The sequence below is a fragment of the Corvus cornix genome, chromosome 10 (genome assembly GCF_000738735.6).
Source record: "Corvus cornix cornix isolate S_Up_H32 chromosome 10, ASM73873v5, whole genome shotgun sequence".
NCBI classification, from domain to species: domain Eukaryota; kingdom Metazoa; phylum Chordata; class Aves; order Passeriformes; family Corvidae; genus Corvus; species Corvus cornix.
Window position 1 is genome coordinate 11,632,501 of NC_046340.1, and position 13,579 is coordinate 11,646,079.

General features: G+C 39.0%; 1 protein-coding gene across 7 annotated transcripts in view; it reads left to right on the forward strand.

Moving 5' to 3' along the window:
- Positions 1-13,579, forward strand: part of IQCH (IQ motif containing H) — a 50,205-nt gene that overhangs the window by 14,664 nt on the left and 21,962 nt on the right. For all 7 annotated transcript variants that reach the window (XM_039557949.1, XM_039557953.1, XM_039557952.1 and 4 more), the window contains 4 exons: positions 3,556-3,639; positions 5,759-5,934; positions 9,073-9,345; positions 11,145-11,336. In XM_039557949.1, coding sequence (XP_039413883.1) covers positions 3,556-3,639; positions 5,759-5,934; positions 9,073-9,345; positions 11,145-11,336 — 725 coding nt within the window. The remainder of the gene's footprint in view (positions 1-3,555; positions 3,640-5,758; positions 5,935-9,072; positions 9,346-11,144; positions 11,337-13,579) is intronic.

Here is a 13,579-nt window from a genome sequence, read left to right on the forward strand (position 1 = left end):
GTGTGAATTCAAAAGTCAGCAGAGCTGTTGCATACCAGATGTTTTCAAAGATGTATTAAAATAATTCTCAGTATAATCAAAACAGGCTGACATCAAAAATTAATCATTATGTCCCTGTTCTTCTGCTGGATTTGGGAATTTATAGAAGTTTTTAAATTATTTCAACCTCTTAAGTAAAAGGTAAAACTCCAGGGATATTCCACTTTATTCAGCACTTCACTGGGAGCCCAGGCCCTGATTCTGTAACAGGGTTTACACAGCCTTGTGCTGTAAATACAGGAATTTGAATCTCCCCCTTAATGAGGAAGAAAGGAAGGGGTAAAGATAATTTGAGTGCAGATGTTTTCTTAGAAAATCAGAAAACCTATTTAAGTAGGCTAAAATATAAAAAAAATATATACATTCTCTCTAAAAGAGGCATTTGAAAGTGCTCTTTGGAAAAGTTATTCCTGCTTGTTTTTATTAAATGTAGCTATATAAGGATATTTCCAGTATTCCATAGGGATTTTACATGGATTAAATCATGGTAAGCTTATTAAAATGTAATGTAAGTATTTGGGGTTTTTTTTTCTTCTTTAGAAATGTTCAGATTAAAACTGATTTCGAGAAACAGCAACAAAAAATTATTTAACATTGAGCAATTTTGGTTTGATCTAATTTTAAGAACAGCTTATATTTAAGATTTTAAAAGGTGAAAACATAAAATCCTTACCCTAAAAACCTTTAAAATGTAACAAAAAATTTTATATGGTTCATTATTCTGCTTCTGCACATTTGATATTTTAAAATTAAGAATAATTTGAATCAACTTGGAGGAAGCTGGAAAATTTAAACAAGTAACATTTGGTTCAGTCAAAAAGGACTAAATATGCAAAATGCTAACTGATTTCAGCAGTATTTTTATTTTTTACTGCCTTTGTGCAATCATAGAAATTTTTTAAGTTACAAAACCTGGGACGAGCAGATAAACAAGAAGACACCGAAGTTTGATGACACTCAGTGGTTTCTCTGTTCAGTTTTGTAAATCAAAAATAAAACCTGAAATTCTCTCCTCAATGTCCTTGACTTCAGCATTTGAGGTAAATCAGAGTCTGATTTTAATTCCCTTGCAGGTGGAATTCCAATAAATGGTGATAGTCAGGAGGGTGAATTTCTCATTTCACAACTGTTTCAGATTCATGTCAAGTTTCTGGAAATAATCCAGGAAAAGGGATAGTGAAGGGCTTAAATTGTACTGCTGGGAGGAGCAAATGGTTCCATTTATTTCACCCAAACAAAAACTTGGAATTTCTAGGATAGCTAAAAAAAGAAAGTGGATTCCAGTGTTAAAGGATTGTTGTCAGGCAGAGTAAGGAGAAATAAATTTGAACCTTCAAATCAGATTTACTCCCTTAAATGTGTGCCAAATATAGAGAGAAAAAAATCAGTTTTATTTATTAAACCTTGGTTATTATTTCCTAGAGCTGTCCCAAGTCCTGGGGAGTACAAGGTGGGTGATCCCAGCTCGTTTTCCTCCTTCCTCTTCAGGTATTGCCCCATGGGGATTTGAGCCTTTGTGTCCTGTCCCCCTCTCTGCTGTTCTTTTTCTCCAAGGCACATTTATGGATTCTTTGTTGGGAGAAGTCACTTGGAGATGAGCAAAGTTTATTAAGGAAATGTCAAATAAAGGGTGTTAGGTCATGGCTGAGGTTGAAAGGGGGAGGTGAATTCATTCCTACACCTCTTACTTTAGCACTTCTGTGACGCTCCCTATACTTCAGAGTCATTAATGCAAGAACCAATCCCATTCCCAAGTGTTCCTTTGTCCACATCCCAAATTTCAGCCACCTTTTGGAGTTTCTTACCCAGATCGGAGGCTGGATCAGAGACCAGAACTGATGGCACAGGTGCACTGGAACATGTAGGTTATGATCACAATATACTGAATTTATTTGGATTGGATTCTGTTTAAACTGGAAGAAAAGCAATATTAAACCTTTAATCAGCTTTATCAGGTGTCCAGTCTTGAGTGAGGATCAGGGGGTGAGAAGGAATGTGGTTCATCCTGTCCACTGGGAGGGCAAGGATTCACCAGGAGGGAATATTCCTCATTAAATCTAATGGGGTCATGCCAGTGGAAGTTAATATATTGTGAATTAATATGTTTTATTAACCTTCCTGTGAAAAGTACAGTGGTACAATGCTGTAATGGATCTTCAGAGCCAGAGCAAAATGCAAATTTTAACTTACTTAATTGCTACTTTGTTATTCCTTTCAAATAATTCCTGGTTTTTCAAGTGATATTTGCGTGTTATATTTTGGCCCAGTTCTTAAAATCCAACATTTTCAAGAGGACAGTTCAGGGTAAGGAAATCAGCTGCTTTCTGAGGCTGACATTTAAATGGCTTGAGAATATTAGGCAGCATTTTTAGTAGCTTAAAATTGAGTGAGAGAGCAAAATGAAGCCTTGAGACTAAAGTTTAAATACTCAGAGCAAGCTTTTATTCTAATTACTGTAGCTTAATACTAGAGGAGTAAAAAAAAAAAAAAAATCAATATATTTTACTTTGATGTAGTTCTCCAAGTGCCTGGTACTAGTATGCTGACTGCAATATGTAAGTTTGATAAGAAATGACTAAAAATTAAACTGGTAATTTTAATTTCTTTGTATTTTCTTACGTTCTGTGTGCAAAGTGCCAGTGCCACAACACCTTAGAATGCTGATTATTTGTTATAATTGTCTTTGTAATTAGTCTGAAATATCCACTTTGCTGTTTTCTAAATGAAAGCAGTGAAATACTGAGCAGATTTTAGCCTAAGTAAGTTTTCTCTGAGTTTCTGATGATTTGCCATGTGTAAATGTAGGGAAATATAAGGATCTTGTTCCTGGATCAAAGTTTTTATGCCAAACACTGAATATTGGGCTTAACCCTGATGGATTCAATGGCAACCGACAGTGGGGTTGTGGCTGTTTGTACAGACACCACAATTCATTTAGAATTGCAGCAATTTGAAAATTACGGGCTTAAAAATTATAGTTACAATGCTGCCATCACTTCCTGCAGTCTTTTCGAATGTGAGCATGGAATCAGCTGGAATTCTGACCTCCAAAGAGATAATCCAGGCTCAGACAGGCTGTCACTCACCTTTCCTCTGCAACAAAGTGAGCAGGTAGCACTGAGACATCTCCTTAATGAAGTGGGTTTGGTGCCTTTTATCTGTGTGAAGGACAAAATTACCAAGATTCTTGCTTAATGATGGTGTCATTTTTTTCCCCAGTGTTTAAAAAAAAAAAAAAAATCAGCAACATGAAAGACTCCCAACAAAATGGTCTGCATGGTTAAATTAGAAAACTCTGTAGGTCTGTAACATTCAGGTCTGTATTTAAAATGACAGAAAAACATGAAGTTGCATCAGTAATAAAAGTAAATTCAGAAAAATGCTGCAATGAGTGCTGTGGGATTTGAAATAGGGGGGTTTTTTTTAGCTCTTTTTAATTCAGAAGTTTGATTTTTTTCCAAATCTGTACTAGGGTTTTCTGACTCCAGTTTGAGGGGGGCTTTCCTTGTTTTTCAGGATATTCCCAACGCATCCGTGAGCACATCCCTGATCTTGCTCTCCAGCAGAACCTGCAGATGGGAAGGCTGTGTGACATCCTGGGTATGTGATGAGCTCCTGCCTCCTGGTTTTTGATTATTCCCCCCCGAGTTGTGAGTGAAAGAAAACAACACAAGGACTTCTTGTATTAATATTAAATATAGAGCATGGAGAAGCTGAGAAGGAATTGATCTGCTGTGGCACTTCCTGGCCATGTTATCCATAAAAAATCCTGCTGGTTTCTTGTGCCTCTGTGATAAGGTAAAGCAGCCTCATCCTGTGACCTGCTGAGCACCACAAAGTGTTTAGTGTTCTACAAAATTAGGTAGCTAATTCTGTTAGTGCTCATTCAGGCTCACACGGAGAGAAAGATGTGCTGCAAAAGAGCAAGCCCTTGTTTAAACCAATTTTTTTAATTTTAAATCAGCAAATGAGGCAAAAGGCATCCATTTAAAAGTTTTTTCCTGACAGGCTTCTTTTAAGCAAAGCAGGGAAGGATATTATTTATCAGTGACCAACTTCATTGGCTCCCTGGAATGACATACTTTACATGATTCATATATATTTCAGGATCATGATTATTTTATAAATGCCATTTAGTAAGTTTGTAACAAAAATATATTAGATCCAGAGATTTACAGATGCCTAAAATAATAATGTAATTGCCTTTATATATTATCTAGGCACTAATATTGGTTTTTTCCACTGTACTCTTTTTTTTTTTTTTTCTCACGTGGATTTTTTTGGCTCTAAAATGATAGAAACTTAAAGGGACAAAGTCACACATGAAACAGACATTTCTTTTTCTCATGTCTGAACATGAAAACTGGTTCTACTGTAAAATAGACCGCGAGGAAGATACAAACTAGTGAAATATTAACTGAATTATGAACTAGATGAGATGTTCTACCTGTGCCTGGCACAAGAGGACTGAGATTTATCATTTTGGTTTGGCTTTTCCTTAGAAAAGCAGAGGACTTCCTTGCTGGTTGTGACCGCCTGTGAGTTAAGCTGTCCCTGGAGCCCCACTGTGTCCAAAGGAGAGTTTATTTCTCTTTATAGGGCAGTGCTACAGCAGTAAAATGTGCTGCACCTTTTTATTCCCCAAATTCACTTGAGTTGTCAGTTTTTCACTTGAGTATTGACTGGTGAATGGCTCTGAACTCTATTAAGTATTTTAAAAAGTTACATGTATGGTAAATAATTATAGATAGACTATGACTGTGGGCTCTGTGGTATTTTAATGCCTCAGGCGAGTTCTGGCCTCACATTTTTAATGTGGATTATTTTCCTGCAGCTCTGGCAAAACAAAGTCAATCAGTGGGATCTCTTATTCCTTTACAACATTTGGCTCAGGGTTTCCTTATCCAATCCTTGCTTTGCTGCAGAGTCGTTCCCACGGAATAGCAGTTATCCCTGGCACTTGTGCACAATAAAACAGTGAAAGACTTTCCCACTTCCCATCTTGGAGTGCTTTTTGCCAGTGTATTCTATTGATGCTTCAAGGCCCATTAATTCATTAGCTCATCAATTAACATTAATATTTTAGCAGAGCAGTGTGGTTAAAATTTTCCAAAACTGCTTATATTACAGATTTTTCTTCTGTTTAGACACAGCCCTTCAGCCCACGCTGTTTTCCATGTGGACAAGCAGATTTCCACACTGTGTTGAAGTGGCTGCCCTGCACACTCGCATGCCCAGCAATGGTTGTTAATGATACCCCACCGTGAGCTTTTGTGTGGGCAGCACAGGAATAGGAACAGCCCATGGAAAATCCAGGCAGCATAGAAAATTGCAATTTCCTCAGCTTTCTAAACTGAATAGCTCAGTTTTATAATTTGTTGGCGTTAATGGGATATATTTTTAAAGCAGTTCAATTCCCACTGATGTTAATGGGAGTCGGGCTTACAAATCCCCCTGCACCACTTCCCAAATCCTGCCCCCAATATGTTCTGCACATTGAATCCTGGGAAGCAGCTCTTTTTTTGGGTTGCTGACCTGTCTTCAGAGAAATGCTGAAGCACAGCGAAAGCACTAAGATTTGGGAATTAGACCTCATTTTTATTTCCAGTGCTTTTTTAGAGACTCTATTTGTGAGCAAAGGGTCGGGAATGCTGGGATTGCTGTTGGGAATGCGGTGTACCTTTCTCCCAGCAATGAACACTGTGCCCCTTTGTTTCAGATGCCAACGTGGACGTCATCTACATCTGCCCCCTTGCTCTGAGTGAGGAGTTACTGCAGTATTACAATAAACTCCTGGGTCTGCAGGCAGCTGTTAGATCTGGGAACCCTGAGGACATGGCTGACCTGCAGGACAGGTTCAAAATTCTCACCCCTGAAGCTATAAACAGCTTCCCTGTGAGTTTGTCTTCTAATTACTACAGCTTGAGGGATGCAGTAAAATTAAATTGGAAATTTTATAACTTGCAACGCTCTGGTACACATCAGTGAAATATTATTGCAAGTTTAAGAGCTTTACTGATTAGACTACTAGTTAGAGCATTGGAAATAAATATCCTGGTTTAGCTTTATAGACTTGCTTGAGATAGTCCTATATTGGCTATTTGTAGGCTGTCGTCCCTTCTGACTCTGTGCTTCGGACTGGGAACATGATAGATTTATATCTCTAAGCAAATCATAGCAATAAACCATTCTTATTACTCAAACTTTATTTCTGGCTCGCCCAGCATTCAATCATTCCTGTGTTTGCTGAGTTTCTTGCAACTAAATCCAATGTGGAGCTCCTTAAAGAACAGGGCTTAAACAAAGTTAGATAATAATACAGAAATATGAGTTTCAAACAGATCAGAATAATACATAAATATTAGCTTCAATAACACTGAAATAATAGGTCCAGAATAATAATTAATAATACAGAAATATTAGTTCCAAACCTGTCAAGTCAGGTTTAAGTCTATATGCTGAAACATGTTCTAATTAATGTACTGTGTGTACAGTGTTTCTGAAAATGCCACAGTGTAGTGGAGACTTCTCACAGTAAATAATAGTTTTATATTGCAAATATTAAACCTACAGTGTCTTGGCTGAGATTTGATTTTTATCCAACTTTTTTGTGGCATGTTTAGGGGCTTTGCTTGAAGCCCTGCTGCTGGTTTTGCTATTTTTTTATTTTTAAATTGCACTTTGATCAATTATTGCAAGTTTTTTCTCTGGATGCTGGGTTATTTTTCCAATAGTAACTCCCAACTGTGAGTGTATTAATGCCAAAATCTGTCAGGAGAATGGGCAACACCAGATTTTAGGTGAACCACGTTGAGGTAACCTTTGGCTCTTCAGTGTCATGTACCTGTTAATATGCAAAATGCTCAAAGTACCTTGTTTTCATTAAACATGTGTTTACCATATAATAATTAATATGTTTAAGGAATATATCCTCTTTGTGGAGAGGAATCAGCTGAGAACTGATTCTGGCCATCCCTTGGCTTCAGTGACAGTTTGGGCTGTGTAAGGGTTTGAGCTTTATAGGCTCTTTTTGAAGGATCTTTCTCCAGGTTATTGAATAAAAAGCTTTTATTGCACCTAATGGATCGAAATTTACTCCCAATCAGTGAAAGTGTGGCTTGAAGGCCACCTCAGAGGGCTTCTTTTAGTAATTCCAGAAGCACAAATCAGCCTTGCACGTTTTCCCAGCTATTTTGATGGAATTGGATGGAAGGAAAATGTGTGGAAAAGGCGCAGCTGGCCCCGATCCTCCACTTGAGGTGTGTCACAACAGGAGGCAGCTTTGCTCTCTGTGGTGAGGCTGATGCCAAGGTCAGATCTGGAATCTTGGGAAGCTGAAAACAAAACAAAAATCAACTGGTTTGAGAGCCAAGAACTTTGGTTAATCCCATATCCCCTGTTCTGGGCAGTCCTGCTGGAATCCCTCAGTTCTCCTGCTTTTCCCAGCTCTCCCTCACACCTCCATATATCCTGGCAGCTCTACCACTCTCAAAAAGCAGGAATGAACCAGCTTTTACAGCCTGTTTCCTGCACTCCTTAATTAACTGTAAAATCCATTACTGAGGGACACAAAGCAAATCTCCTCCCTACATCCCTACTCTGGCCCCAGGGAGGGAGTGACCGGGGCTGGGAATTGATCTCGTTCCCTGCATGGCAGAACTCTGGAATGGGCCAGCTCCCTGCTTTTGCACCAGTGCTCAGGTAAAGAAAAAACTTGGACCAGAACTTTAGAAGTCTTGGCTTTAAAGCTGATGCAAGGAAAAGGGCTCCAGGTAACTTTGTTGTTATTTTTGTCCTTCTCTGATTCCCTTTTTTCTGCTGGAACTTTGGAGAGTATCCCATTTCTGTTGTCCTTGCAGTGTGTCCAACTCCTTCATAGAGATTTGGGCACTTTTTGGAGCTGTGTTTGGTATGAGAAAGCACCAAGGGACTGACAGAACTGGATTCCTTGTGTCCTTTTCCAGAATCGTCCCTATCCAAGCAATGAAATCAGAATTTATACTTCAGTCCCTGCCAATGAACATCCAGGACCTGGAAGGAAAATATTCTGTGTTCTCCAATGCTGGAATTCCCTGGCAAATCCAGGATTTACATTATCCTGAAAAGGGATGCGTTCCTGATCGAGGCCTACATTAGATGAAATCTCAATAGAAAGATGATTTTCTTCTTGTTGGGATTATGATTTGTTGATGACAATTTATTGCAGTGGATTTCTCTTGTGCTATTTCTCTCTGTCTCATCCCCAGTGCATCTCCATATTTTTGGGACTATATTTGGAATACCATGCATAGGATATGTTGTTTAAAACATTTTGGAAGTTTCAGCTGCAATGAGTGATATTCTTAGTTTAAATTCTGAGCTTATAGGATATGTCATGAGCTAGTTGTTCAGCAGTAGATCTTTTTGGGAAAAAATGAAAAATTCTCTCCAAAAAGTTGGAAGCCCCTTTTATTTTAAGCAACCACAAAACTAGTCCTCTCTCTTTGAGTGCTACTTTAGATCAGCTATCAGAGCTCTTGTGTAATGGAAATGTGCATCCCCAGTAATTTAATGTGAGCATTGAAAGCTTTTGTAAATCAAAGTGGTTTATTCTCAAAGAATCACTTAAAATACCACTGAACTGTATGTGAAATACATTCCCTGCTATAGACGGGGTTTCTTCATTTTTTTATTGATTTTTAGGAGCTCTGGAGTTAAACCATGCCAGGAGTGTTGCTGAGATGAATCACTATTATCCAAAGGCCACCAGCCTCTCTGCCGACTGACAGAAGGATAATTCCACATGGATCAAATAAATACAGATGTGTAGTAATTAGTTCTATTCCCAATGAGGCCATTTCCAACACACTAAAGATGTGCACGATTATGGAGCCTCACCCCAACAGCTTTTATCAATTTAAACTGCTAAGCTACAGGATAGGTCATAACCCAGCCTGCTATTAATAATGTATTTATTGTGGGCAACATTAGGAATTAGGGGGAGAAAAAAAAAAACACTTCTCACAAGAAAAGAATAATGTTCTCTTTTTACAGGAACATCACATGTGCCTGGCCACTGTGCTCAAGTACAGTCCCAGGACAATCCAAAGGCTCCAGGTTCTGATCCAGAGCAGGGATGCCTACGTGGTTGGGGGGGTTCCCCACCAGGATGATTTGGCCGTAGCCGACGTGCTCCAGGTGCCACTTTTGGGCTCAGAGCCAGCAGTGGCTCAGCTCTACAGCACCAAGTCTGGCAGCAAGAGAATCTTTGCCAGTGCTGGAGTGCAAACCCCTCCTGGAGAGTGGGGCATCCACAGCAGGGAGCAGGTGAGCGGGGTGTGTGCTCTGGGGTGGGACAGTGTTCACCTGACAGGGTGGGGATTTGTGTAATTACAGTAACTCCAGTGATGGGACCCTCACGGGTTTCATCAAATCTTGGGCGAGATTGGGTCCTTTTTTGGCTCAATTAAATGCAGTTTGTGCCCAAGGCAGGAAGGAATACAGTTACTCTGGGATTCTTCATGGTCTTGAGGATATAAAAGCGTTTGGTCCAATATTTGAGACGGTTTGTGCTGCTGCCCCATGGGTGAAGTCATGAAATTAATCCATTTTGCCAGTGACTGAAGACGCACATTTTCCAAAATTCCTTGTTCTAAGGGGAAGGAATTTTCCCTTCAATCAGCCTGTTCCAGTTGAGGTTCACTGAGCGTCTCTGCAGTTTTACTTTGTACCCAGCCTGTCATTGCTAAATTCATCTTTCTTGTTGTGACCAGTAAGGAAAGAACAAAATCCTATTGAACTAAAATTACAGGGCACAAGAGGTTTCTGTACTTTCATTTTACAAGTTTATTTTGCAGGCAGTTCCTCAATATTTTATTCCATAAGCTGATTTTGCAATTTACAATGATATGTCTAAGTATTAATTAAAAAAAAAAGAAAACATTTTTATGGTGGTGTTACATCTCATCCAGGAAAAGAATCATTGCTAAGGTTTTTAGTAGGTGTTCCTGCTTCTTCAAGAGGCTTTTCACATTGCTTTGGTTTTTATTAATCACCTTTAGACTGAACAATCTAAGCTACACAAATACATTGCAACTTCTGTAGTAGATGAAATAAATATACGATCAATGACCTGCAAAACAGCTGTTTGATTTATTTGATTCACATAAATTATTTAACAATACTTCTGGTTCATCCTACAGGGTTATGGAATTTCTCCTTCTGTTGTTTGCTTGTATGAAATATTGACATTTTAGGTTAAATAATCAAATTGAGGTGACACCATGGTAAAGCACAATTCAATTTTCACTTAAAGATAGCACATAATTCTTTGTGATTGGTACAGTCCTTACAGGATTATTGATCCTTTTCATTACTGTAGGGGAGCCCTCAAGAAAAACACATTTATGTGATTCTCAAATGCCATAAATGGAACACATGTAATTGTATTTTAGGTCAATCTTTGAAAAAAAAAAAGAAAGAAACAAAAATCCCCCAAATTACTCTGTAAAATGTAGGAGACTCCAGCCAATGCAACAAGATCTGAGAATACTTTTACCAGGTTCAAAGTCATTTGCAGTTTCTAAGAAGCTAATTGCATCCTGCACCAGCTGGGCAAAAGGCATTTGAAAGCCATTTAAATCTGTGTACATACACAAATAAATAATTAGCATTTTTATAAAGCCTGCCTGGTACCTCCTTCGTGCATTTATAACCATGGAATGCACTCTCCAGTAGGAAAATTTCCCAGCTGTTTTGGCTGGTGTTACCCTGGCACATTTTTGCAAATAGCATCGTCCATCCCGCGTTGTTCCCTGTCACAAACATTTATGGAGCAGTTCTGGTGATCCAAAACCTCAGATCCTCATCAGACAAAAAAAAAAAAACCTGGGCAGGCAAATTCCTCTCTGCAGAAAACAGGGATGAAGGCCATGGAGTCTTCATCCAAAGCTGGCCAAGGTTGCTTTCAATCCATACCCAAACAGCTGTAACAACACAAGCACCTCTGAGAAAATGAAACCATATTTAGAAAATAAATGTTAAGCCCAAATATTTGGGAACTGGAAGTCTGAGGAGCATTTTGGTGTTGTCACTGTGCAAAGGATCTTTGTGTCCCTGCTCTGCAGCTGCTCTGTGCTCTCAGCCAGCTCATCCTGGACAACATGGAAGTGCAGCGCTGGCTCTTCAAGGTGGATGATGAGCGTGGAGGAAATGGCACTGCCTACTGTGATGTTATTTCCCACCTGGAATGCTACCACTGGATCCAGAAGGAATGGCAGGGACACGGCCCTGAGGTGTGGAGTAAGAGCCAGGCTCGTGTAAGTAACAAAATTACATCATCTTTGTTGTCATGGCTCTTTAATGGTCCCCTGAGGTTCCTCCTCGCTGTAAATCTCTTCTCTGGGCCTTGATTTGAAGGTAAACATTGATATCACAGCCCAGACTGGCTTTACAAAGTAAAGGTAGCAGCAATTCAAATAAAACAGTGAAATATTCCAAAATACAAAGGAATGCCTGGCAACCAACTGTGGAATAAGTTGTGTCATAACACTTCCTATGCAATAATGTGCAAATTTTATACATTTTTTTAAAGTGAGGACATATAAAGGGAAGTTTATAGGCAGTAGAGCCTAATCTATACATAGAAATTTGAAATTATTGAAACAAAGATTAGTTGGGATTGGGATTAAAATAGTTGAACAACACTAATTTGAAATCATACAAACCTGATTGCTTTTTCATCTGGTTTTCTATGGATTGTTTTTCCTGTATATTTTGCCTTAGTAATAACTTTTAAATCTGTATGACACAACACTTGAGGTCTTGGAGGTCATTAAACTCCTGCCAGTTTCATTACCAGAGGTGTTTAGGAGAGACATCAATAAATATCTAACTAAGGGAAATGTCAGAGCATGAACTCAGGCACTCCTGGATTCCTAAGAATACCCACGATTGAGAGGCTGGAAGATGATACATTTTAACTGCAGAAAGATCCATATGAAACCACACTTCATTATTCTGGCCTTCCAAGAACTATTTGTAGTTTAAATATTCATTGGTATTTAAATGTGTTAATTTCAATAAGCATTTGATATTTCTGTATCTCGTGCCAAATTCATTCCTAATGTAATGGTTTTAAAGCCAGAAGGAATGTATCCAGAAAAATTGTTTAATTTACATAAACTACTCATTATAGCTCCTCTGATTTTTTTAATTCAATCAAAACGGGTTCGAAATTTTGGGTTGATTGAATTATATTGTATATTAAAATTTCAAATTGGGCTGATTACAGTTCTGCTGCGTTTGACAACTAGAAAATAATTCCACATTATAAAACAGAGTTCATGATACAAAGCTAAAGGGATAATTTCTCTGATCTGCTGATTCCTCGCTGCCTGCAAGTCAGACAGGATGAAGGAGAGCCCTGGAGAGCCATGCCAGTGCGACACAAAGCTCAGGATGTATCCAGGTCCTGCTCCCACCACCTGAGTCATGACAAAATCAGGAGTCACCAGCTCCAGTTTTTTGCTGGTATAAATCCCTGATATAAGTGGCATTCCCTGTTTCTGTGCCTTTTTAATTATTTTCCTAAGTGCTTCTGCATAAAGGACGCAGTGATCCCTGACTTCCTTTGGTTTTCCTTTGTACTCCATTTACCTCGAGCTTTGATACAGCCAGCAATCAACCAGTGAGAAACTCGAAATATAAATATATGTTGGAAGTTGGGAAATAAATATGGAGTAATGAATTTGACCTAACTTCCCAGAGTCAGCAGACAAATAAGGCCAATATTGAAATGGGCCTTTGCAAAGTGTTGCCCAGAGAAGTTGTGGCTTCCTCATCCCTGCAAGTATCCAAGGCCAGGTTGGACAGGGCTTGGAGCACCCTGGGAGTAGTGGAAGGTGTCCCTGCCCATGGCAGGGGCTAGAATGGGATGATCCTAAAAATCCCTCCCAATCCAAACCTTTCTGTGATTCCGAAGTGTGGAACTTACTGCTGTTTTGAACACTTTACTTGAATGTTTGCTCGAATTTCCCTGCCTTCTGCGTTTACCCTCTTTTGAAATAATGAATTGCAGCCTCCCCGAGTCTCAGCACTGAGAGCAGAGGATTAAAATGCTCCTTTGTTAGGGAACACCATTGTAATGATCCACATTTAAACATCAAAGCAGGAGTTTGTGCTTTAATGTCCTGTTGCAGTGTAGGGACCTGGTTCCTTTGATAATGAAGACGTCGTGTCACGGTGGCGGCTGCCACACAAAAAATGGATGCTGGCAGGTTATTAAAAAATTCAGCTTCTTGATGAAAGACTATCCTGCAGGCTAGGAGTACAGTGAAAAGCCTCTCCATTCTGGTGGAATTATTAGAAATGAGAACATGACTGTAAGCACTAAATTATGGTAATACTTACAAATAGCATCATTTGCATAGCAGTTTAAGACATGACACCCAGATTTTCCTCAGTAGTGTGGAGTAGGCAACAGATTAAAAATAATGTACTTTGTGAGTCTGAACTGTGTAAAAATCTATTCCAGCTAAAAATGAGGCTGATTTTAGATTCC